Genomic DNA, 23912 nt, shown 5'->3' on the forward strand with positions numbered 1-23912 from the left:
GGAGCATCTTTTCATGTGTCTGTTGGCCATCTAGGTCAGAGAATTTTATAACTTCCTTAAGGCTACATGTTAGATAAGTGGCAAAGATGAACTTTAAGTCTGAAACGAAATCTCATATACTTTTCTTCTCTGCTAAACTGTTTATTGCATGTTGAGATACTAAGCCTTTCATTCTTCTTCCATTTGGGGTTCAACATACATCATTCTAACTGTGCAAAAGAATCCCTAATGTCCTTGATTAGAATGCAGATTCGTAGGTATCCACCCCAGAGAAGTCTTGAGAGGTGGTGGTGGTTGTGGATTGCAGAGGCTCAAAGGCAAGCAGGCAAGTAGAAAAGCTTTATGAAAGTGAGAAAAAGGGGAAGATGTTAGGTATACTCCAGTTGGAGACTGTTGTACTGGGAAAGCTTGAGGAGGGCTACTAGAAGTACAAGGACTTTTAAGTCATTGGCTTGGGAAGCATATTTGGCTTTCTCTGGGTGGTCTCTGGTCAGTCCAGGTAAGGGTAAAAATAGGTAAGTTGGTGGTCCTTGACCATGTCCTGACTGTTCTGGTACAATTGCTGCAGGCTGTGGTTTGCGTTCAGACTTGGGTTGTCATACAGTGTGGCCATTGTCCATTTGTGTACTCTATCTCTCAGAAAAACACTGGGCCTCTGGGCTGTTTCATTCTGTTCTTCCTCCCTTAAGGTAGCTACTTTGTAAGGTCCACAAGAGCAATGGACCGTCTTTCACCCTTATATCACTAGTGCCTAGCCTTATCAGGCACTCAAAAACATCCTGCAAATGAATGAATAAGTGAAAATATTTGATATTAGCTTTTATTGGGATAAAAAGTGAACTTTTTGGTAGCACATGGACGTGTTGATGTGATCAGACTGGTTGTCACCAGGAAGAAAGGCTGGAGACTGCTCCTTCCCGCCGCTCTGCTCTCAATATGGTAAACCCTGCCTCCTCGGCCCTGGCTACTTCCAATTTTTTACAAAGCCCCCAGGTTAACCCATAGGGTGAAAACCCAGGGCTCCCTTCCGAGTAATTTGCTTAAGGGGGGATGGTGTTCGTGGGAAAGTGGCGGCAGCTCCTGGCATCTTGAAGGCGACCTCAACCCAATCCTCTGCTGCCTTCTCGCACACTTTCTCTCCATCTCTCCCCAACATTAAAGCTGGGCCTGTTACAGCTACTGAAGGAGGGAAAGACGCCAAACCCCGTCCCCGCCCCCATATATGGTCTTAATTCAGGATTACAGAGTTCGTGCAGAGAGGGTGCTGGGGTGTGTGCGTTAGAGGCAGACCCAGCGCGAGCGGGGCAGGCCGGCCGTCCCAGCTGCCACTCCCGCGAGTGCCCCGCGCCCAGGCTGCGGGCGGCCGTCCGGTTGGAGGCGGGGAGCCGCCGGGCACCGAAAGAGGAGCCGCTTGTGGGCTGGAACTGCCCTAGCAGGCGGCCTCCGCCGCGCCACTTCCAAAGATGGTCACCGGGCCCGGGGGCGTCCCCGCCGCCGCCCGCCGCTAGTCCGCGGGCCAGCGCCGCGTCCCGGAGCCCCGCCGCAGGTAGGTGCGTGCAGCCTCGCCGCCGAGGCCCGTCTGCAGGGCGCGAACGGCCGGGCGCGGGACGCGAGGCCGCGCCGCCTCCCGACGCCGCCCTCGGCTGGGGCGCGGAGACAATGGCCGCGCGGACGCCGGGCCGGGCCGAGAGCCGCGCGCCTCTCCTCACCTGCGCGGCGCCTCGCGCCGAGTCCCCGCGCCGGGCCCGGCGGGCGGGCGGCCTCCGAGCGGGGCGCGGGCGCGGGAGCCCCTGCGGCGGGCGGGGCCGGGGGGCCCTTCTGCCCTCCCCTAGGCGGAAGGGAGCAAGGGCTCCCCCCCCAGGGGTCTTGCCCAGGTACATCTCGGTTATCCCTCCCGCGCGTCTCGCTGCGGTTTGAAAGGGAGACACAGCTGGGGGGAAAGGCTGATTCGGAGCGGGTGCGCGACCGCCAGGGTCCGGCCGCGAGCGGGGTGACTCCTCGGACACTCGGCTCACGCAGTGTGGACCTCTCGGGGATCGCCCGCTTGGGGCTGATTGCGGAGACTGGTGAATGGGGGAGCCGAGCAATATTTCTTCTCAAAAGGACTACTGAAAAATCCAACCACCTCATTTCAGGCTTCGAGCTACCCTGAATTTAAATTGGCCATCGTGTAAATTACAAAATAATCCGTCACATTTTGCATTTGTTACTTAGAATAATGAATTTAGGCTGGTTTGGGAGTAAATTCTATGCTAATCTATTATCATAGTGATTGGAGTATTTAGCATTGATTGAGATAATATGCAGAATTGAAAACATTTTATTTTTTTCATATTTATTGCAGCTATGGCTTTAAAAGGGCAAGAAGATTATATTTACCTTTTCAAGGATTCAACGCATCCAATGGATTTTCTGGATGCTTTCAGAACATTTTATTTGGATGGATTATTTACTGATATTACCCTTCAGTGCCCTTCAGGCATAATCTTCCACTGTCATCGAGCTGTTTTAGCTGCTTGCAGTAATTATTTTAAGGCAATGTTCACAGCTGACATGAAAGAAAAATTTAAAAATAAAATAAAAATCTCTGGAATACACCATGATATTTTGGAAGGCCTTGTAAATTATGCATACACTTCCCAAATTGAAATAACTAAAAGAAATGTTCAAAGTCTGCTTGAAGCATCAGATCTGCTACAGTTCCTTTCAGTAAAGAAAGCTTGTGAGCAGTTTTTGGTAAGGCACCTGGATATTGATAATTGTATTGGAATGCACTCCTTTGCAGAATTTCACATGTGTCCAGAACTAGAGAAGGAATCTCGAAGAATTATTTGTTCAAAGTTTAAGGAAGTATGGCAACAAGAAGAATTTCTGGAAATCAGCCTTGAAAAGTTTCTCTTTATCCTGTCAGGAAAGAATCTCAGTGTTTGGAAAGAAGAAGCTATCATAGAGCCAGTTATTAAGTGGACTGCTTATGATGTAGAAAATCGAATTGAATGCCTATATAATCTACTGAGCTATATCAACGTAGATGTAGATCCAGTGTATTTAAAAACAGCTTTAGGCCTTCAAAGAAGCTGCCTATTAACTGAAAATAAGATCCGATCTCTAATATACAATGCTTTGAACCCCATGCATAAAGAGATTTCCCAGAGATCTACAGCCACCATGTATATCATTGGAGGCTATTACTGGCATCCTTTATCAGAGGTTCACATATGGGATCCTTTGACAAATGTTTGGATTCAGGGAGCAGAAATACCAGATTTTACTAGGGAGAGCTATGGTGTGACATGTCTGGGACCCAACATTTATGTTACCGGGGGTTACAGAACTGATAACATAGAAGCTCTTGACACAGTATGGATCTATAATAGTGAAAATGATGAATGGACGGAAGGTTTGCCAATGCTCAATGCCAGGTATTATCATTGTGCAGTCACCTTGGGCGGCTGTGTCTACGCTTTAGGCGGTTACAGAAAAGGAGCTCCAGCAGAAGAGGCCGAGTTCTATGATCCATTAAAGGAGAAATGGATTCCTATTGCAAATATGATTAAAGGTAAGTGCAGAGATTATGTTTATTCTATATTCTTTAGATGCTTGGGGTCAGTCCAGTGGTTTCAGTTCTGTTGCAAATAAATTTAAAAAGAATTTATCACTTTGGAATGTCATCTAGGAACTACAGTGGATTCTACAAATAATCATGCACAGAATGTTTCAAGTAAAAAGGTTATATAGCAGTCCCCAACTTGTCTTACAAGTTACATGATTAGAGTACACTTCTCAGGCTAAAAAGGAAATACCATTTATATAAGAAAACAGTATAATTCATTCTACTTACTCCATAGCCTGTTTTGAGCCTAGATCTTGCTTTGAGTCCTAAGAATTTATATTAGAAGCCATAGGCTAAATGAAGAGAGAGAGAAAGCTAGGTACTTTTATTAGTTAGTGTTTCATTTTTTTTATATTGAACCTTTTTTGATTCTTTTAAATATTCAGCTTTTCCCCCCTCTCATCATCTGATCATCCCTTTTTTAAAAGGTCTTTCATTAAAACCTTGAAAAGTTTGGTCCTTGAAGGGCTTAGCAAATTACATCCTCTCAGAAACTAGGCACAAATAGCCTCTGCCTTTTGTTATTCAAATCTTGTTTCATAGGGTGAAGGCTAGTGGTAGATCCCATACCCTCCGTTGCATGGCCCACAAAGCCAGGCACTTACTGGGCCTCAAACCCTATCTGATGAACACTGTGTTTTCTGCTGTTTGATACTATGTTAGCCTTGCTCTCTTTCCCTGCCGCCAGAAGAAATACGTTAAACTGGTATCTTATTTAATTACATTTATTCATTGGTGCTGGGAAGTTACACGAGAACAGCTGGTAGGTTGTTACCAAATTTGAGTCATTTTATCCGAAATATTTCTTCCCAAGACTGTTTCTTTTTTAACGCTAATGAGGGTGTGGGAACTTGACCTGGTCTGGGAATCTGACCCAGTATAATCTTGGATGACAAGCAGGAAGCCTGAGAGTCAGAATGGTCTTGTGAGCAGGCACACTACTTCTGAAGCCAAACTGCCTGGGTCCAGATCCCAGCTTTCCACTTACTTGCTGGAGAACTTGGGCAAATTGTTAAATCTCCCTGTGCCCCAATTTTGCCATCTGTGCAGTAGAGGTGATAACATTACTTATGTTCAGGGTTTTGAGAGAGTTAAATGAATTTATGCATGTGAAGCACTTAGAACAATGTCTGGCATGGAGCAAGCCTATTAGGCGTTTTTGTCCTTAAAGTCATTATGGAAGAACATTTCAGCTTTAATGGGACAAAAATGACCTCCATTTTAAATCGGGGCCCCTCTCTTGCACACACGAAGACTCAGCGGTGGTTCCAAAGGCAGGAGAAGGTACTTAAACCAGATGCGGTTGCTGCTCTAGTTTTTCACTCTTCCTGAGCTTGATTACTTACTGATCCCGCGTCTCCTTCCCAGGGTGGTTCTGAATTTCCTTCAAAAGAAACAAGAAAGTTCAGATATTTTAGCAGCTATTGTGAATGTCGATTCATTTCTGCCTGTGCTTCTTAATGATGGGGTAACAGTTTCAATGGTTTTGTAGTTTAGAGTATATTTCTTTGAGGATGGAAGTTTACTACTTTACAAAAAATTTACTAAGTCATATTTGAAACAATGCTTGCTTAGAAGAATGTGCTGCAGTGGTGTGCCCACTGTGAGAGAAAGCCATGTGTTCTTGCTTAGCCTTGAGTGGAATGGAAGACCCTCAGAAACCAAAGTCCTATCTACCATCTGGGTCTGAAATTCCAAAGTTTTATACTTTTAACTTGAAGTTTTGATTCCTGATTCTATGTAATCATTCCAGGGAAGGGTCACACTTTGTCAGTTATGTGCACTTTGGCTAGTACTGGTTCTCATGGGTGCACGCATGCTGAAAAAGCTTTAAGTTTCCCATTTTTCTGTACAAAGGATAAAATTTTCCCCAATTTGTTTTATTTTGTAGTCATGAAGTGAACTAGCAGCTTTTCCTGGAAATGAGAATATGAACTGGGTAGAGCCAAATTTCAAATTCATTTCCTTTTTTGGCTTAGAGATGTACAGAGAAGAAATAAATGCTTAGTTGTTTAAGAACTCCTAACTTTTTTCCCCCCTCATCATAACTGTCCTGCTTATAAGTTTTGGTGCAGAACTGCGCAAGGAGTTTGAACTGCACCCAGCACGTAACGGTGCTAAGTAAAAAGTTGGTTGAAAGACTAAACTGACGTTTTCAACTAAAACAAGCTTTGCCATCTTTCTTTCTCTTTTCTTCCTCTGCTGAGCCCATTTCCTCCTCTTTTTCCTGTGGCATCAGTGTTGCCCAGTCTTCTGAGCTGAGAACCTCAGAATCAGTCCTACTGGTCACTGATGTGGGCAGTCCCCAGCGCCTGTTCGCCTTTGTCTCTTGCCTCAGGCCTTTCCCTCCACAGCCAAGACTCCTTCTCAGTCAGGCCAATACCGAGATCTTGCTGACTCTTGTTCTTCTACTTTTGTAATCCCTCCATTCCTCTGTTTAAAACCTTTAAAATCCCACTAAGTCCACATTTCTTAGTTGGGCATCGGGATCTCTTGCTTTGTAGCTTCAACTTACCATGTCAACTGTAATTCCCACACAGGAATCCCTTACAGAATGCCCTTCCTGCATGCTGGCATCAAACTGGGCTACTTCACATTGCCCAATAAGCTGTCACACTTGCCTTTCCCCCTGTTCAGGATGGCTTCCTGGCACCTCTGCTGGCCAGTGTTCTGCCTACTGAGGTCCAGGCCAAACTCTGCTGCCTCCTGCAGGGGTCTCCCTAGTCAGCACAATGTTTCCTTGCCTTGAACACTCACAGTAGGACTGTTCCCTGTGTTCTGATTATTTGTGGAAATGTCTCAATGTCTTTTAAAAGAGTGAAAGGAGCCTTTCTTTTTCCCTCTTCCGTCCCTCGTAGCACCTAGCACAGGCACAATGCCTTGCATCTACTATCAATAAAAACAAAACAATAATAAGTTTAGCTCAATATTTATTGCAAAACAGAATGAAAGACCAACCTGAAGATGTGATTTTAATTAACACACAGGCGTGGGAAATGCTACAGCCTGTGTCCTACATGAAGTCATCTACGTCATTGGTGGTCACTGTGGCTACAGAGGAAGCTGCACGTATGACAAGGTCCAGAGCTACAGTTCAGATACCAATGAATGGAGCCTCATCACTTCCAGTCCACATCCAGGTAACACAGCTGTCTAAAGTAGCACATATTGTGATACATCTTATCAGTATAAAACATGGCTAAAAATTGGCTGAACATTGAAAATGCTATATTAATAGCAGATTAGATATAGGTGTCATTAAGAGGCTTAAAATATTCATATGTCCATCTAACAGTAATCACAATTAGATTATTCTAATTAGCTCACATCCACAAATACTTTCCCTGATGACTTTACACAGTGCACATTTTAAAGGTCTTCATGGTTAAAAGTGGCAGCTTCTTTTTAAATTTTTTTCACTTAGGTTCTTTATTATTTCCTTTTCCTTTGTTATGTGCTTTATTTCATTTACATGTATTATATAAAACGCAAATTTTATGGACAGTTAAAAAGCACTAGTCTATCAAATAGTCAGGAAGGGTATACCCACTGAATCAGTCATCAGGAGATGGTTTCTGGGTTTCAGTAACTCTTAAGCACTCACTCCTACAATGTACAGAGCTTAACAGTTAGAAGAGGGTCATATCATCTTCCCACAAGGAATGGCTTGCCTTCACTGGGCTTTTGTTCTCTGATGTGTCTCTTTGTGAAGAGATAGGGGGGAAGCATAAGCTGTAACCTGTCACAGTTATGCCATATGTTTAAGTTTTCTCATTAGGAAGAATTCATATCACCATACTACTTTCAATCTTTTTCCATATAGCATCAGCCTTCTGTGTGGGTTACTGGAGAGCAATTTGAAATTCATACTTGAGTCATCTGAGAGTAACTGTAATAGTGAACCTTCTTGAATACTTTCCATAGGTCAGGCACTGACTAGGCTAGCACTTTGTATTTATTACCTCATATTTTAACTACAACCCTGTGAGTAGGTATTGTTTACCCTCATTACATACTTGGAAATGGAGGCTAGAAAGGATAAGTAACTTTGCCAGGGTCACACAGTTTCAAAGTGGTGGACCAGGATTCGAGTTCAGGCAATCTGAATTTGAGTAGAACCTGAGCTATAACCATCAATGTCTGCCTCTCCTTCAGGGAGCAGGCTCTCCTGCTTTTGACCAGCACAGCTACTTCCCACCCATACATCATATATGTCACCTCGCAGTTCAGGTGGAGCACACAAGTGAATGTGATGCTGCACCTCCTATGCCACAGGCTTTGCGTGAGAGGACACTTCAGCCCCAGGCTGTCCTGGCTCTGAAGGCATCATAGATGGGCAGCCTTCTGTCTCCTGGTAGCCAATATGTATTATCCCAGACTCCCCACCACTTTCTGTAGTGACCAATGAAGTTATAATAGGAAGTAATAATTGCAGCTAATATTGACTAATTGCCAACATTTATTCGGTAAGTATGTGTCAGGCAGTATTCCAATAATTTTACATGTATTAATGTATTTAAACCTTGCAGCAATCCTTTGAGTGAGGTACTATCATCATCTCATTTTACTGGTCACTGAGGCACAGAGACAGTAAGTAAATTGTCCAAGGGCAGCCAGCTAGTGCTTCTTAGACTTGAGGTTTAAATCTAGGTGGCCTGGCTGGGAGCTCATGCTCTTAACAACTATACTATTATCTCGTTTGATCCTCATGTTAACTTTATGAGTTAGATACTACTCTGAGTTATTGTTACAAAGAAAATCCAGGATAGGAAAACTCAGATTAACAAATTAGCATTACAAATTTAATGTACATTTTGTAAAGGGGCTCTTTAAAAATAAATATCCCATAACATATTTAAGTTGCATATAGCTTGTTAACTATATGAAAGAGAGTCTAAAAGGCAGTGAGATATAGCCAAAGTATGAAAAGCCATGGCAAAATTTAAAAAGTATGAAATAAAGAAAGTATGAAAGCCATGGCAAAAAAATTTTTTTTTAATTTAAGTCATAAATAAATATTTAATTGTATGGGAACATATAATTTCATTTGCACAGTTTTGGTTGACATCGGTCTTTTTCCTGACATAATGTAAGAAACAAAAGTAGCAAATTAGCACCTTACATTGTAGGTTCTGTTTAGTATTTAAAATATCTTTTAACTGGCATGTTATAAATATTTGAAATCCAGGAGATTTCAAATAAAAATCACAATTTCTGGTCTTTAGAAAAATTGGAAGGTCTGGCAACCTTCCCTCCTGGCAGCAATCACTAGGGCCAAGTGGTGGCCATTCCCTCTAGATGAGGCTTGTGTACTCCATTTCACCAGTCTTCCATCCATATCACATCATAGACCTAGGGGACCCATGCTGTTGCTTTTTCTTATGCCCTTGCCTGCTTCATTCAGCTAGTCTGTTGTTTCCTTAGTCCTTGAAGGCATTTGGATCTACATCCTCTGAATTATAGCAAGGTATGCTGCTTGTGCATGTTAGGAGCCCCTCCTGAGGAGCATAAAACATTAGTCTTGAATCTACTTATAGATACGTAGCTTAGGCTGCAAAGAAATGACTATTATTTTTAAAAGGTAGTATAAATGTTATTTTTTTTATTAATGCCTTTAAGGGAAGTAGCTTTGTATAGTTAAAAAAACATGGAACTATAATTCCATTAAATTCAAGGAAATATTCATTGAGACCTTACCTTGGGAGATTACTGTTCTAGTTATTATATAAGACACAAAGATGATTAAGAGCTAGTCTCTACTGCCATAGGAGCTCAGAATCTAGTAGCAAATATGCACATGTAACCAGGATGCAAGACAATGTTAGAAACAAGTGCTTTGAATTAGAGGGTGGAGAGGAGTTGAGTCTAATTAAGGATTATATATTAATTAAGAGGACTCTGGCAATCTTAGAAGGGTTCCAGAAGTAGGTTGCTATGATTTAGGCCTTAAAGAATGGCTACAAATAAGGAAGGTAGTTTTTGAGAAAGGGTTTTCAGGCAGAAAGTTAGTCAATGAAGAAAGGCAGAAGAGAAACTTACAGGTTTACTCCAGTACCTGGGAGTAGTGTATATGGATAAGATGTAAGAAGGTTGAATAAGAGATTGGGTGGGAGAGTTCAGCTGAGGAACATATCATAGAGGGCTTTGAATGGAGGATTTAAAAAACAGAACTATCAAAGGTTTCAGAGCAAGAGACTAATGTGTGACTAGTTGTGGTTTTAAGAAGAGAGCTTTTAGAATAAAGTAGGAGAAAGTCAGACAACAAGGAAATCTGCTGAAACAATTGTAATATACCAGGTGAGAAGTGCTAAAAGCCTGAAGTGGTAGGAAAGGAAAACAGATAGATATGAGGAATATTACAGATTTACCGTCGAATTGATAATGATTACTATCTTGGCTGATTGGATATAGGAGATGAGGGAGAGATAGGAGTTGACAGTCATTCCAGAGTCTGTGACTGGTTGACTGGGAGGATGGGAACCATTGAAGGAGGAAGATAGGAAGGGACAAAAGGAGCTGAACTAGAGCTCAGTCTTGCAGTTAAATGTGAAGGACTAGTTGGATAACGCAGAAGAGGTGTCCAGCTGTTCAGCTCTTCTGGACAGGAGAACTGGGAGTCTACAGCTCAGAAGGAAGAATGTGGCTAATATAGAGATCTGGGAGTTTGCTTAGATATGGTGACTATGGGTGAGGGAGCAATTGAGCTACTTAGGAGGGTAGGAACAACTATACAGCTGTGGACAGAATCTTGAGAAACAACATGAGTAAGTGATGAGCTGAGGAAGAAGAGCATGTGAGGAACAGAAAAGCAGGAGGTGATAAAGGAGAAAACCTTTAGAGAGTTGTGTCAAGGTGGGAGCAAGCTATGTCCTGGCTCTGCCATTTATTTACTTACTTAATTTTGGGCATTGGTTTAAGCCCTTGCATCTTATTTTCCAAAAAATTAGGAAGTTATATTAGGTAAGCCCTAGGTCTTTACAATAAGATAAATCTTAGGAAAAAACTTTTAAATCATCTTAATAGATATTAAATACCAGAAAATATTGTGGTTATCTTTGATTCCCTGAATGGTTTTGTTCATAATTTACTCATGTAACACTGAATACAGACTACCATGTATTTTATAGTGAATATTTGTATATAATCTCTTAGAACAGTGACAGATGGTCCCATTCCCATGCTTGGTTTGAAGTTATTCATTTGTGCCACAGATACTTGCTGAGTGCTTCCTGTGTACTATGTACAGGGCTGGGAGGAGCTCAATAAACAAGACATAATTCCTTAACCTCAGTAGCTTCGTTGCATGACCAATAAGTAAAAACTCAGTTGCAGCTGAAGAAGAAAAAGTTTCCAACAACAATAACAGAACATTATGTCGTATTTGGATTACAAGGGAAAACCTAGCAGGAATCACTTTTAAGTATTTTTACTGCATAGGAAGATTGAGATGCCTCTCTAAACATGAGAATCACAAATTGAGGATTTTTGTGTAAACTGAATAATAAGGAAAGCCTAGGAAGCTTACTCTTGAATCACTTCTACCAATTGATAAATTTTTTGAATTTTAATTTTTACAGTAAATGTTGGATGAAGTGATTCATATAATTTATATAGATATTTCACAAGTACTTGAATAATTAAATTCTATGAAAATTTTACATGAACATAAGTGATAAGTAACAAATAGGTTTTTCAGAGGTGAGAGAGTTCTTATTTTCTTTGATGTCAGAAACTTAACAACAAAATGTGGACTCAAAGCAAAAACTGTCATCTTCACAGACTTTTCCTCAGCCTTCAAAACCTAAATAGCAAGAACTTAATAAAAGTTTATGTTGCATTTGTAAAGGAGGAATCACATTCTGACTCTGCATGCTATCTTTCTATAGAGGGGCTTTTAAGCTTTCCTTCCATAAAATAATGAGAGTGAATATTTGGGTACAGAGGGTACAAGGTACAGTTCGTTCATTGATCCAGCATTTATTGAGTCCTTGCAAGGCGCCAGGCACTTGCCATTCCCTAACTGGTTATGATTGGTGGACAGGACACCTTTCCTGCGCTGTTAGAATGGGGAATGGGACTGTAAACAGGGAACGTATCAGAGAATGAGAAGTGCTGCAGAAATGATTAAAATAGGGCGATGTGGAAGAGATACCTGACTGGCCACTCCGAGTTGGATAGTCAGGGAAGGCCCCTCTGATGACCTGTGCAAAGACCTGGGAAAGAAAAGGCTTACAGGCAGCAGGGCCAGCTCAGTCATTTACTTGCTTCAACTTTAGTGCCACTGACGAATCCTGCTCTTCCTTCAGGTCTGTGGCTAGAAGTACTTAAGGGTCATCTTACGGCTGATATTCCCAGAGAATGGACTTACAGGCTAGTAGTGATGTTAGAATTGAGGTTGTGGAAGAAACAGGGCTGGGACTAGGGTGAGGCCAGAGAGACGCTCGAGGCAGAGAGCTGAAGAAGTCCTTCGGAGAGTCCGCAAGTGTGAGAGCCTCCTTGGGTTCTGTATTCTGGCGTCCTGCTTGTCTCGCCGTAGGCACAGCCCTGGGAAGGGAGAAGAGGTGAGGCTGCACAAGAGCCTGTGCCTTGAAGAGTTAGCAAGTTTGAATGTGGAGGGGAAGATAGATAAAGATGGGAAAAATTAAAATGGCCTGGAAGGCTGATTCCCTAAAGACAGGAGGCTCCCAGCCCTAGGGCCTGGACCTCATGCAGCAGCCCTCTGACTTTGAGTACCTTTCACAGCTTCTTAATGTGACAGACTGCAGTCCTCCACTAATCTGGTTGTGTGTTTCTCTAAACTCTTAAGTCCTTACCTTGACCAGCATTGTGAGAGAGACAAGCAAGATAATCTGGCCCCTGTGGCAGCAGACACTCCACATAGCCTGCCACGGTTGCAGGGATAGCTGCAAAGGCCTGAGGGAACTTACACCAGTTAGCTAGTATGTCTTCATTTGTGTCAGAGACACTGTGCTACAATCTTTCACACAGAGGTGTGGAAGGACAGGTGTGTGTGCTGGGAAGTTCCCAGAAGGGCAGTGGTCTAGGATGATCTTGCTGGCATCCCGCATTGCCAGCTTGAGGATGGCCTTGGGGAGAGTGACAGGAGCAGGCCATCGGAATCAAGTAACAAGGAATGGATTTTAAGGCTCAGTCTTGTGGCAGCATGTGCTGGAATCAAATGTCATGACCATCCTATTTTTGTCTGCTGAATTATAAAGGATTATTGTATTACCACCCTTAGTCATCTCTTTTATTTATTATCCTAATAAAAGTTTGCTTTTTTCTTTTTAATAGAATATGGACTGTGTTCAGTTCCATTTGAAAATAAGCTCTATCTAGTTGGTGGACAAACTACAATCACAGAATGCTATGACCCTGAACAGAACGGATGGAGAGAGATAGCACCCATGGTGGAAAGGAGGATGGAGTGCGGCGCTGTCGGCATGAATGGGTGCATTTACGTCGCTGGAGGGTACTCCTACTCGAAGGGAACATACCTTCAGAGCATTGAGAAATATGATCCAGATCTTAATAAGTGGGAAATAGTTGGTAATCTTCCAAGTGCCATGCGGTCCCATGGATGCGTTTGTGTGTATAATGTCTGATTGAATTCATAGAAATGACCAAGTAGTCACTGCTCTGGAGTAGAACAGGATTTGGAGTCCGTTACTTGTTATTGTGGCACATAATAGGTAAATTATTACTAACTCCCACTCTCTACCCAAACTCAGTGATTACTGGTCAAGAAAAATCTTATGTACACTTAACAGTTGAATCAGTGGTGGTAACACCTATAATCTCTGCTTGTCAAAGGTAAAATGGAATTTGGACACTTGGTAAAAGGTGAAATACCTTTGTAGTGAACTTTTTCTCTTGGTAGCATCAATACTATACAGGTCAAAATCATTCTGTGGAATGAAATGTCTCCAATGACCCTGTAATGTAATAGACAGTGTAATTAAGGTTCTGTTGAGCTAGCAGGGAATTGGAAATTTAGGGAAGGAATCTTTTCTACCTCTACAAAGTCAACACTTTTAAAAAAGTTTTTTTTCACCTTTAGAATTACTTTGAATTTGGATTTACTTTAAGTAGTTTTTTTTCCCTTTGGAATGTGTATAATTTATTGTTATCCTTTTTACTAACTACCAGAGATAGGCAGGATACTGTGCAAATATTACTGTCTAGAGTTTACAAACTAAATTTAAAAGGATGGAAAATCTGGGAAGTTGCAGATTAAATAGTTGAATATTTGCTGATGTTAAGAACTATTTTTAATTTTCAACTTTGATGTGAATTGTTTGTATAGGTATCTTTAAGCATGTTAGAAAATCCTTCTTATAATTAAGTATAGAAACATGAAAGATGTCTGCATAAAAAATTGAATTTAGAGCCAGAAAGCAGGTAGAACAGTTGTGATATAGTAGAAAATACATTGATGAGAAGAAATATGCATTCATTTCCCAGCTCTACCACTAACTAAATATTTGACTCATGATTGAGCCACTTAACCTCTCTTCTATTAGAGCTTCCTGACCCATGAACACTGTTACTTTGGGTAATAGATGTGCATAGACATGGATCCCTATAACCCTTGCGGCTGCCAGAGGTGGCCTGGGTGGCTGGAGCTTCTGGGCCAGAAATACCTTTATCCATTTTCCTTAGTGTGCCTACAGTATCTCTTTGCATGTATGCCATAACTTGAAAAATAGGTAGGAAGTACTGCTTAAGTTAACGCATCTAAACTTTTAGTAATCTGTTAGACCATCTAGCCACACTCTTCATTTTTATAAAGAGACAGTAATTTTAACTCTAAGTATGGAAGTTTAAAACTAACTCTTCAGGGTTTTTTAGTTTAATTTTAGAAAGAACTTATTTAATGCATTCACTTATTCACTTCAGATGGCATTTTAAATACATATAACCCTGTGGGAATGCAATATTGTACTACATAAAAAAGAGCCATAAAAATGATCATATCTTTGCCCCATAAATCCTACCCCTAGATTTGTAACCTAAGGAATAATATAAAAACAAAACAAGCAAACAAAAAAGGTAAATGCATGAGGATATTTGTGCCTGCATTATTTATCGTAGCAAAAAATTGGAAATAATCTACATGTGAAAGAAGAAAGTGGGCTAATAAAAATAGTAAAGTATTTTACTAAAATTAAAGTCATTATTTGGAAGATGTGGAAACATGGATGTCTCTGTGATATGGTAAGTAAAGTAAGCACAATGCAAAATACTATGCACACCGTAGTTGGGACTTTGTGAAGTCTTTATGGATGTGTAAGGTAGTACACAAAACTGAAATTCATTGTGTTAGTGTAGGGGGATATGGAATGATTTTTAATTTATTTAATTGTTTTCTTTAATATTACTTTGTATTTTCAATAAAAATAAATAAATCACTATATATGTAGTTAAACTGCTTGAATTTCGGTTAGTTAAGTTGAAGGATAGTCTGAATTAGTGAAACAACTGAATTATAGACTATTTCAATATGTAATTATAAGCTGTTTTATCACTCTCAAAAACATTTAGCAATCAGTGCTGGGCTAATAATAGGTTACACAGTACTGATTTAGAGATGTTTTACTGAATAGATACAAATAGTTGCCATCACCGTCCTCTCTTTTTAGCTTCTGAAATCCTGACTCAAATCCAAACTCTGGGAATTCTTTCCTGACTGTTTCAGCCACAGTAAAACTCCTATTGTCATGTTTAAAGGATTTATCATTTGTATGTGCATAGTATGTCTTGGCTAGTTTTGAGATCATGGATCACATCTTATTCTTAGAATTCTCAAGGTATAGCATTTCATTTGTATATCCAGCATGATTTTTTTAAAGGGTGATACTATCAATTATTTTTACAGAAAAGCATTCCAGAGGTGCTTCTAGGATTTAAAAATAGTTTCTGATCTGAGGTGCTTAATTTGCTGCTCTCATTGTCTGTAAAATTCTTTTTTGTTATTGACTGTGTACATTTCAAGAAAGGATTAAGGAAGATAAACATTTCTGTCAAAATTATCCCAAGTTACAAATCACTATAGTATGAATAAAAAATATTTTACTATAAGTAAATGCAAGTAAATGCCCTTTGGAGGGCAAACATTATTTACAAAATAATTAAAATTGTGGAAATGATTTTAAGTAGGACTTAATTAAAAGGACTCTAAGTATCCAATTTTTTTTGTCAAGAATTGCAGGGTTTTTAATTTATATTTTTAATTAAGGTACATACAATAAAATGCACAAATCTTAGTAAGCAGCTTGATTAATTTTGACATGTGTTTTTGTACATACTTACATAACCATCAACCAGATCAAGATAGCAAACTTCACTAATTTTTTTTCCTTTACCACCTCCTACCCCTATGGCAATCACCAGTCTTTTCTGTTTGTTTATGAGACTATTTCTGTTTTGTTTGTTTGTTCATTTGTTTTGTATTTTTTAGATTCCGTCTAAGTGAAGTCATATGTATTTGTCTGTCTTTGACATTTCAGTTAGCATAATAGCCTCCAGTTCATCCATGTTGTCTCAAATGGTAAGATTTCATTCTTTTTTATGGTTGAGTAATGTTCCTTTGTATATGCATATGCTGTATCTTCTTCATCCATTCATTTATCAATGGACATTTAGGTTGCTTCCATATTTTGGCTATTGTAAATAGTGCTGTAGTAAACATAAGAGTGCATATATCTTTTTTAATTACTGATTTTGTTTTATTTTGGTAAATTCCCAGAAGTGGAATACTGGGTCACATAGTATTTGTATTTGTAGTTTTTGAGAAACCTCCATATTTCTTTCCATAGTAACTGTACCAACTTACAATGTATGAGGGTTTCCTTTTCTCCATATCCTTGCCAACTTGTTATTTCTTCTTATATTATCCACTCTGTTGTGAGGTGATATCTCATTGTGGTTTTGATTTGCATTTCCCAGATGATTAGGGATGTTGAGCATCTTTTCATGTGTCTGTTGGCCATCTGTGTGTCTTCTTTAGAAAAATGTCTATTCTGGTCTTCTTCCCATTTTTTAATTGGATTGTCTGTTTTTTTGTGTTGATTTGTCTGAGTTCTTTATATATTCTGGATGTTAGCCCCTTATCAGATATATCACTTGCAAATATCTTCTCCCATACCATAGGCTGCCTTTTCATTTTGTTGATGGTGTCCTTTCCTTGCAGAAGCTTTTTAGTTTGATGTAGTTTCACTTGTTTATTTTTGCTTTTGTTGTCCTTGCCTGGGGAGACATATCTAGAAAAAAATTACTAATGCTGATTTCAAGAGTTTACTGCCTATGTTTTCTTCTAGATGTTCTGTGGTTTCAGATCTTATATTTGGGTCTTTAATCCATCTTGAATCTACTTTGTGTATGGTATAAGACAGTGACCCAGTTTCATTCTTTTGCATTCAGCTGTCCAGTTTTCCCAACTACATTTATTGAAAAGACTATTTTTTTCCCCATTGTATATTCTTGCCTCCCTTGTCATATTCATTGACCATATCCATGTTGGGTTCTCTAATCTGTTCCACTGATCTATGTATCTATTTTTGTGCCAGTAGTTTTGATTACTATAGCTTTATAATATAGTTTGAAATGAGGAAGCTTGATACCCCCAGCTTTTTTCTTTTTTCTCAAGGTTGCTTTGGTTATTTATGTTCTTTTGTAGTTCCATACAAATTTTAAGTATCTAAATTTTAAAAGTTGCCATTTCTCACAAGTCTTACTTTAATTTTCAGCTTCAGCTGAAATAAGATCAACATCTATGGTACTTGCTTAAAGGCACATTAACCTTTGTTTTCACATTCATGTAATTATATACTTGTGTTATAGACTGAATGTTTGGCCCCCCCAAACTTCACAGGTTGAAGCCCTGGCCCCTAGTGTGGCTGTATGTGGAGGTAAGGCCATTATAGGAGTAATTAAAGTTAAATGAGATTATAAGGGTAGGGGCCTCACCCAACAGAAATAGTGTCCTTATGAGAGGCATCAGAGAGTACGTGCTGTCTCTCGCTCTCTCTCTCTCTGTCCCCACCATCTCCCTCTCTTCCTCTCCCCTTCTCTCCCTCTCCTTTTCCCTGCCATATGAGGACACAGGGAGAAGGCAGCCATCTATAAGCCAGACAGAGAGCGCTCACCAGACCCTGACCTCCAGAGCTGTGAAAAAAATGTCTGTACTTTAAGTGACTCAGTCTGTGGTATTTTGTTCTGGCAGCCTGAGCCTACCAGCACAGCCTGCTGGCAGAAGGAGATAGCCCTTTGTCTGGTACAGATCAGGGCTGGATTGGCCAGCAGTAGGAAGTCAGCCATCTGTCCTCAGTCCTGTGTCCTCCCTCCTCTCCCCTCCTGCACAAAGCAACCAAAATACCTGTTTTATTAGTCTGAAATGTCTGAAACTATAAACACAGCTTCATGTTCATTTAGGTTATAATAGGGGGCTTTTATCTGCCAAGTACTCCCAAAGACAGTGTCTGTACTGGTGCTCTGACTCCTCTATGGGACACTTACACTTGGGCTTCCATAGTACTAGTCATCTCCAGCCACAGGGATGAGTCCAGACCTGTGGTTGGCCAATTTCCCTGCTGGTTGCATGAAAAGAACTGATTATAGATGGCACAGGAACAGGGATGGGGAGTGACATTGATGTCTTGGTTCTAGGCCTTCTTGATGCAGCTCCATTCTTATCTTTTCCACAGTTTGATTATGTGAACCAATAGGTCCCTTTTTGTTTTGAATTGCATCTTTATTTCTTGCAACCAATAGAGGTCTGACTAGTATCAAGCAAATGTTAAAATGTAAATTTTTTTTGGATAATGTATTCATTTTCTATTTTTGGTGTAACAAATTACCACAAACATAAAACAAAGCAAATTTATTGTTTTATAGTTCTGTAGGATAGAAGTCCGACAGGGGTCTCACTGTGTTGGTTTCAGCAACCTTAATTCCATATAACCTGCAACCTTTGCCATATAACCTAACATATCCCATAGGTCCTGAGTATTAGGACATGGACATCTTCAGAGAGCCATTATTCTGTCTATCACAGTTAGTAATATATTGTCTTATACTGATTTTTGCAATTCCATGTAGTTGAATTTATCTTACTTTTCTGAGAAGAGGTCTGATAGAAGAAAAAGAATAAAACATGATAGGTCCCTGGGACCCCTGAGGACTGGAAGGTAGACAGTAGATAGAAAAGTTGGTCACATGGTCATTTGCAATAAACTATAATGCAAAGGGCTAGCCTTTATAAAAACAAAATATAATGCAAGAAAAATCACTATAATTGTGTCAAAGATATGGATTGCCAACCCTACAACCATTTTTTGCTGGCAGGGAAAAGCTCCAGATCTTTCGATATACTGGGAAGACATGCTCCTTGACTCTTAACTCATTTAAGCCAATTATGTTATTCCATCCTCTTTGTCAGTGTTTGGTTTAGGAATGTGTATGAAATGAAACAATACTAATCTCTAAGACATGAGAAGTCCTGAAGGTCTTACAGAAAAAAAAAATTACTTTTTCCCCTAGGAGATGGATAAGACTCAGCATGGTTGCTCTTCTTTCTTAGGCTCACTATACAAAGTCTCTTCTTATGATTTGTTTACGATTCTTTATTAAATGTAAGTATATATGGGAAAGCCACAAAGTACTTCATAATATCAAACTTGTCAAATACATCTTTTGTTATACATCTAGAAAGTTCGTTTCTGGACAGGTGGATACACAGAAGTGACATTTGTGGTGTCCTTGTAGACCTCTTCTGTCCCTTTAGCTCTTTCCTCCTCAGACCTTCCTCATCAAGGAAATGAGATACCTGTTGCCAGTGAAGAGATTATAGGGCCTTGTGCACAGACACACATTTTAAATAAGAGCTTCACTAGAATGATTTTTTTAAACTGTCAGATACAATGCAAATACAGAAAGCCACATGAAACAAATGTACAGTTTAGTGAGTTATTAAAGGGAAACCAGCCTGTAACTGGCTTCTATGTCAGGATAGTGGAGCTGCCAGACACCCTCCATGCTGCCGCCTAAACACAGCCTCGCATGCCTATGAATAGCCTCTGCCTTCATCACGGTGATCATCTTCTTTCTCCTCCTGGCTAGTATCACCTGTATTACTAGTTTCCTGAGGGTGTTACTTAAAAGTTACCACAAACTGGGTGGCTTAAGAAAACCGTTTATTCCCTCCAAGTTCTTGAGGCCAGAAGTCCAAAATAAGGGTGTCTGCAGGGCTGCTCTCCTGGAGTCTTCAGAGGAGAATATGTCCCTTTCTAGCTTCTGGTGGCTGTCCGCACTCCGTAACTTGGAGCCACACTGATCCAACCTCTGCCTCCTGGTCAGATTAGCTCCTCTTCTGCCTGTCAAATCACCCTCTGCCTAACTCTTCTAAGGGCACTTGAAATTAGATTTAGGGTAACCTAGATGATCCAAGATTAATTCTTCCTCTTAAAATCCTTAATATAATTTCATCTGCAAAGACTGATTTTCCAATAAGGTCACGATCCCGACAAAGAAGCCCCATGGTGTCAGAGAGCAGGGCGCACATATGTTTTTGGAGGGGCCGCCATCCAACCCACTACACGCTACATTTAGCTTTGGCTTTATTGTGAGTTTTAGGTTTCTTAATCAATAGGTTCTCTCTCCATTTCTTATTTCTTAACCCCTTGTAATGTATTTATTGAAGGTGCTGGATCATATATCCTGCTTTCCCCAAAGTCAGGGCGGCACTGATTGTGTTCCTGCTTTACAGCTGAGCACATTCCTCTGTCCTCTGTGTTTCCTGTAAGTTGATAGTTAAATCAGAAGCTTAGTCACATTCGTGTTTGATTTTTTTGTCAGACAACTTCATAGGTGGTGGTGTGTTTGTCAAGACACATAATTGTCTCTTTGTGATGTTAGTGGCTATAGAAATTGTGATAAGAAAACAACTATTTTGAGTTACTATGTAGACATTTTACAGCATGAAAACCCTGCTCATACTCCGATTCTGGACATTTAGCTAAGTGATGTCCGCCCAACCTTGGACACGTGATGAGTGCTTGCCTCCCTGCTCTGCCTCTTGATCCCATGACCAGCAACGGAGGACATTGGGGGCCCTCCCCACACTCATTTCTGGGATTTATAAGTAACAGATTTCATGACGTGACTTCCTTTGTGTGAATATATTGAGACTGCGCCTCCAATCAAAACAACTCTGGAGTTTCCACTTCCCCAAAGGGGGAGGTCAGGTGCTGAAGGAGCTATCTGCTCTCAGTGTGGGAGGCTTGTGCTTCTTTTGTCACCATAATCTGCATATTCTTAACTGAATACACCAGCCAGAGGCCTCCCGACACAGATATTCAATACCTAGAACTTTAATATGTTAGAGACTGAAAAATGGTGATTTCCAATGCTATCATCTCTTCTTGGTATATTTGTTGAAATATTTCTATAAATAGAGCCTTTCCTTCATTTGCTAGTTGTTTACCCAGAGGTATAGTTTGTATAGAAAAGGCAGGATAATTTAATTACCTTTGTGTATCAGTTTGCAAAATAAACTGTTTTTAGCGTCCTTCAACGATGAATTATATTCATAGTCTTAATCGTTATGAACTTGTGGATCCAAACATACCTGGCAATTTTCAGTCCACTGCAGTTATTCTTACTGACGCTCAATTTATTTCGTCTTGAGCCAGTAGAAGACACTAGATTATTTCCCATTTTCTTTTGACACAATAATTTTGATAGCTGCTTTGCTCTCTAGTATGACAAGATACTCCGGGGTCTTCTTGGACATTTTCTACTTCAAACGTGGAGTCAGCCATTTCTCTAAGCAGTTCTGGACTCTTTTAGTGAAAAATTGTATTTCAGGACCATAGGTTAGGTACTAGAGATACTTATTGCTACTACTTGTTCATTGTTTCTAGGCCTAAACTTAAAAAACATAAAAATAATTAACTTTGCTGTAGTTTAGTTTCTGCTTAAGCTTGATTTATAACCAAAACTAATCTAAAAGAAAAGAACAATATGTTTATTGCTTAAGTTTGATTAATACCCGAAACCAACCTAAAAGAAAGAACAAAGTGTTAATCCCTGGAATCTGGTGTGAGTTATGAACAGTGTGGAACAGGAGCTGCGAACAGTTCCTGGGATCCTTCTGCGGCAAACCTGGACCAGGAACATGCTGTGAAACTCACTAACTGGATGACTTGCCTTAACACAATAGGAATATAAAAAACATCTAGTTCGCAACTGGTTGAATCGTTGAGAAAGTACATTCAATAATTATTAACCAATGATTGTTTCACTGCTTGCTATAATCTAATAAAGATGCTGGGGCACTCTACCTCGTTGCTTAGTCTCCAAGGAAGTCTAAATCCTCTGCATTAAACCTCATTCTGACTTGGTCTCTCTTTTTCGCGGTCCCCTACTGCAAGGTTTTTCTAAGGATCTAGCATTGTCGTGGAAGTGCTGAAAGCACCATAGGGTAATTACTTGACCTCTTCTACCCTAACATGTGTGGCCCCTTTTTCACACAGAAGTATTCTGGTTCTCAAAATCACCTGGGATAATAGAATATCACACTATAACTCATTTGCTTTGTCCCACGTCACACATACACACACACTATTTTCAGAGTAACAATACCAATATGCAGTTTGAGCGTGGCTTTTCAATAATTTTGCACTTCGTAAAAAATTACGAACAGCAGATGGGAAGATGTGGTTGAAACTGGCTAAGACTTGGATTTTTAGTTGGTCAGAAGGAAAGAGTGATAAGGAATTCCAGCAAAGAACTCTGAACATACTTAAGTAGTAGGAGTGTTTTAGAGGGCTTTGTTCTTCATAATTTTTTAAGGTCCTTGAAACACTCCGTCTGCTTTTTCATTTTCCCATTTCTGGCGTAAGGTGTTCTTGGAGGCTTAGACGGTGCCTGCTCAGAGTACTCTTCCAGATAACTTTTCCCCTTGTCAAAATGTCAGGAAGTTCACTCAACACAAAAGACACATAAAATTGTTTTCAGCTGTTTTTAAGTAAATACAGAAACCCAAAGAAACTGGCTTAAACTGTATCTATTCTCTCTTTTACCTCTGCGTTCTAAAGAAGTTAGGAAGGCAAGGTGAAGGAGTCCAAAAAACTTGTTTCCTTGAACAAGAAGAAACTTCTCTAGAAGGTTTGGGGCAGGAATTGCACACTGTTTAGTCCAAGCATCTGCACATCCTCATCAAAATAACAGCACAGGTTTATGAAATTACTGGGAATTTTAAGCCAAAATTGTACTTAATGTTAATTATCATTATTCTCTTGGCTGGACACAACTTCAGCCTTCAAGTGCAATTTTTGGCTTTATATTTCCAAATTTGAGTTTTTCATCTTGTATACCTGTAATATTTTGAAAAACATTTAATCTATTTGGACATCTTCCCATAATGACATCCGCCTTCTGTGAACCCTGTGTTTTTATTCTGCAACTTATAAATAAAGAAGTTCTTGCCTATTGATTGGATGAGCTAAAGCTTTGAGATTTTTTTCAACGAAGAAAACCAAAGTTTTTTTTTTCCTATTTTTTTTGGTATCATTAACCTACAATTACATGAGGAACATTATGTTTACTACACTCCCCCCATCACCAGGTTGCCCCAACATGCCCCTTTACAGTCACTGTTCATCAGCATAGTAAGATGTTGTAGAATCACTACTTGTCTTCTCCGTGTTGTACAGCACTCCCTTGCCCCACCCCACATTATACATGCTAATCATAATGCCCCCTTTCTTCCTCCCCCCAAATCCTTCCCTTCACATCCATCTTCCACATTCCCTTTCCCTTTGTTAACTGTTAGCCCATTCTTGGGTTCCATGAGTATTCTGATGTTTTGCTCCTTCAGTTTTTTCTTTGTTCTTTTACTCCACAGATGAGTGAAATCATTCAATACTTGTCTTTCTCTGCCTAGATTATTTTACTGAGCATAATACCCTCCAGCTCCATCCATGTTGCTGCAAATGGTAGGATATGTTTGCTTCTTATGGCTGAATAATATTCCATTGTGTGTATGTACCACATCTTCCTTATCCATTCATCTACTGATGGACACTTAGGTTGCTTCCATTTCTTGGCTATTGTGAATAGTGCTGCAATAAATGTAGGGGTGCATATGTCTTTTTCAAACTGGGCTGCTGCGTTCTTAGGGTAAATTCCTAGGAGTGGAATTCCTGGGTCAAATGGTATTCCTATTCTGAGTTTTTTGAGGAACCTCCATACTGCTTTCCCCAATGGTTAAACTAATTTACATTCCCACCAGCATTGT

The 23912-nt window shown here is 40.0% G+C and overlaps 1 protein-coding gene across 2 annotated transcripts; it reads left to right on the forward strand.

Annotated features, from left to right (window-relative positions):
• Positions 1–1222: 1222 nt before the first annotated feature.
• On the forward strand, positions 1223–22830 carry KLHL23 (kelch like family member 23). 2 transcript variants are annotated; one of them, XM_036995051.2, is made up of 4 exons: positions 1223–1546; positions 2345–3559; positions 6601–6753; positions 12908–22830. In XM_036995051.2, exons 2-4 carry the CDS (start codon positions 2347–2349, stop codon positions 13216–13218), a joined length of 1677 nt encoding a protein of 558 aa, XP_036850946.1. In that variant the 5' UTR covers positions 1223–1546; positions 2345–2346; the 3' UTR covers positions 13219–22830. The 2 variants fall into 2 exon arrangements, with proteins under 2 accessions (XP_036850946.1, XP_073074818.1); XM_073218717.1 differs by lacking the exon at positions 1223–1546 and adding an exon at positions 1744–1874.
• Positions 22831–23912: the final 1082 nt, after the last annotated feature.

This window comes from Manis javanica, chromosome 12 (genome assembly GCF_040802235.1).
Source record: "Manis javanica isolate MJ-LG chromosome 12, MJ_LKY, whole genome shotgun sequence".
NCBI classification, from domain to species: Eukaryota; Metazoa; Chordata; class Mammalia; order Pholidota; family Manidae; genus Manis; species Manis javanica.

Coding starts and splice junctions, on each gene's coding strand:
- KLHL23 (XM_036995051.2), top strand. CDS start 2,347: ATGGCTTTAAAAGGGCAAGAAGATTATATTTACCTTTTCAAGGATTCA. Junction 3,560..6,600: donor TATTGCAAATATGATTAAAG/GTAAGTGCAGAG, acceptor ATTAACACACAG/GCGTGGGAAATGCTACAGCC. Junction 6,754..12,907: donor CACTTCCAGTCCACATCCAG/GTAACACAGCTG, acceptor TCTTTTTAATAG/AATATGGACTGTGTTCAGTT.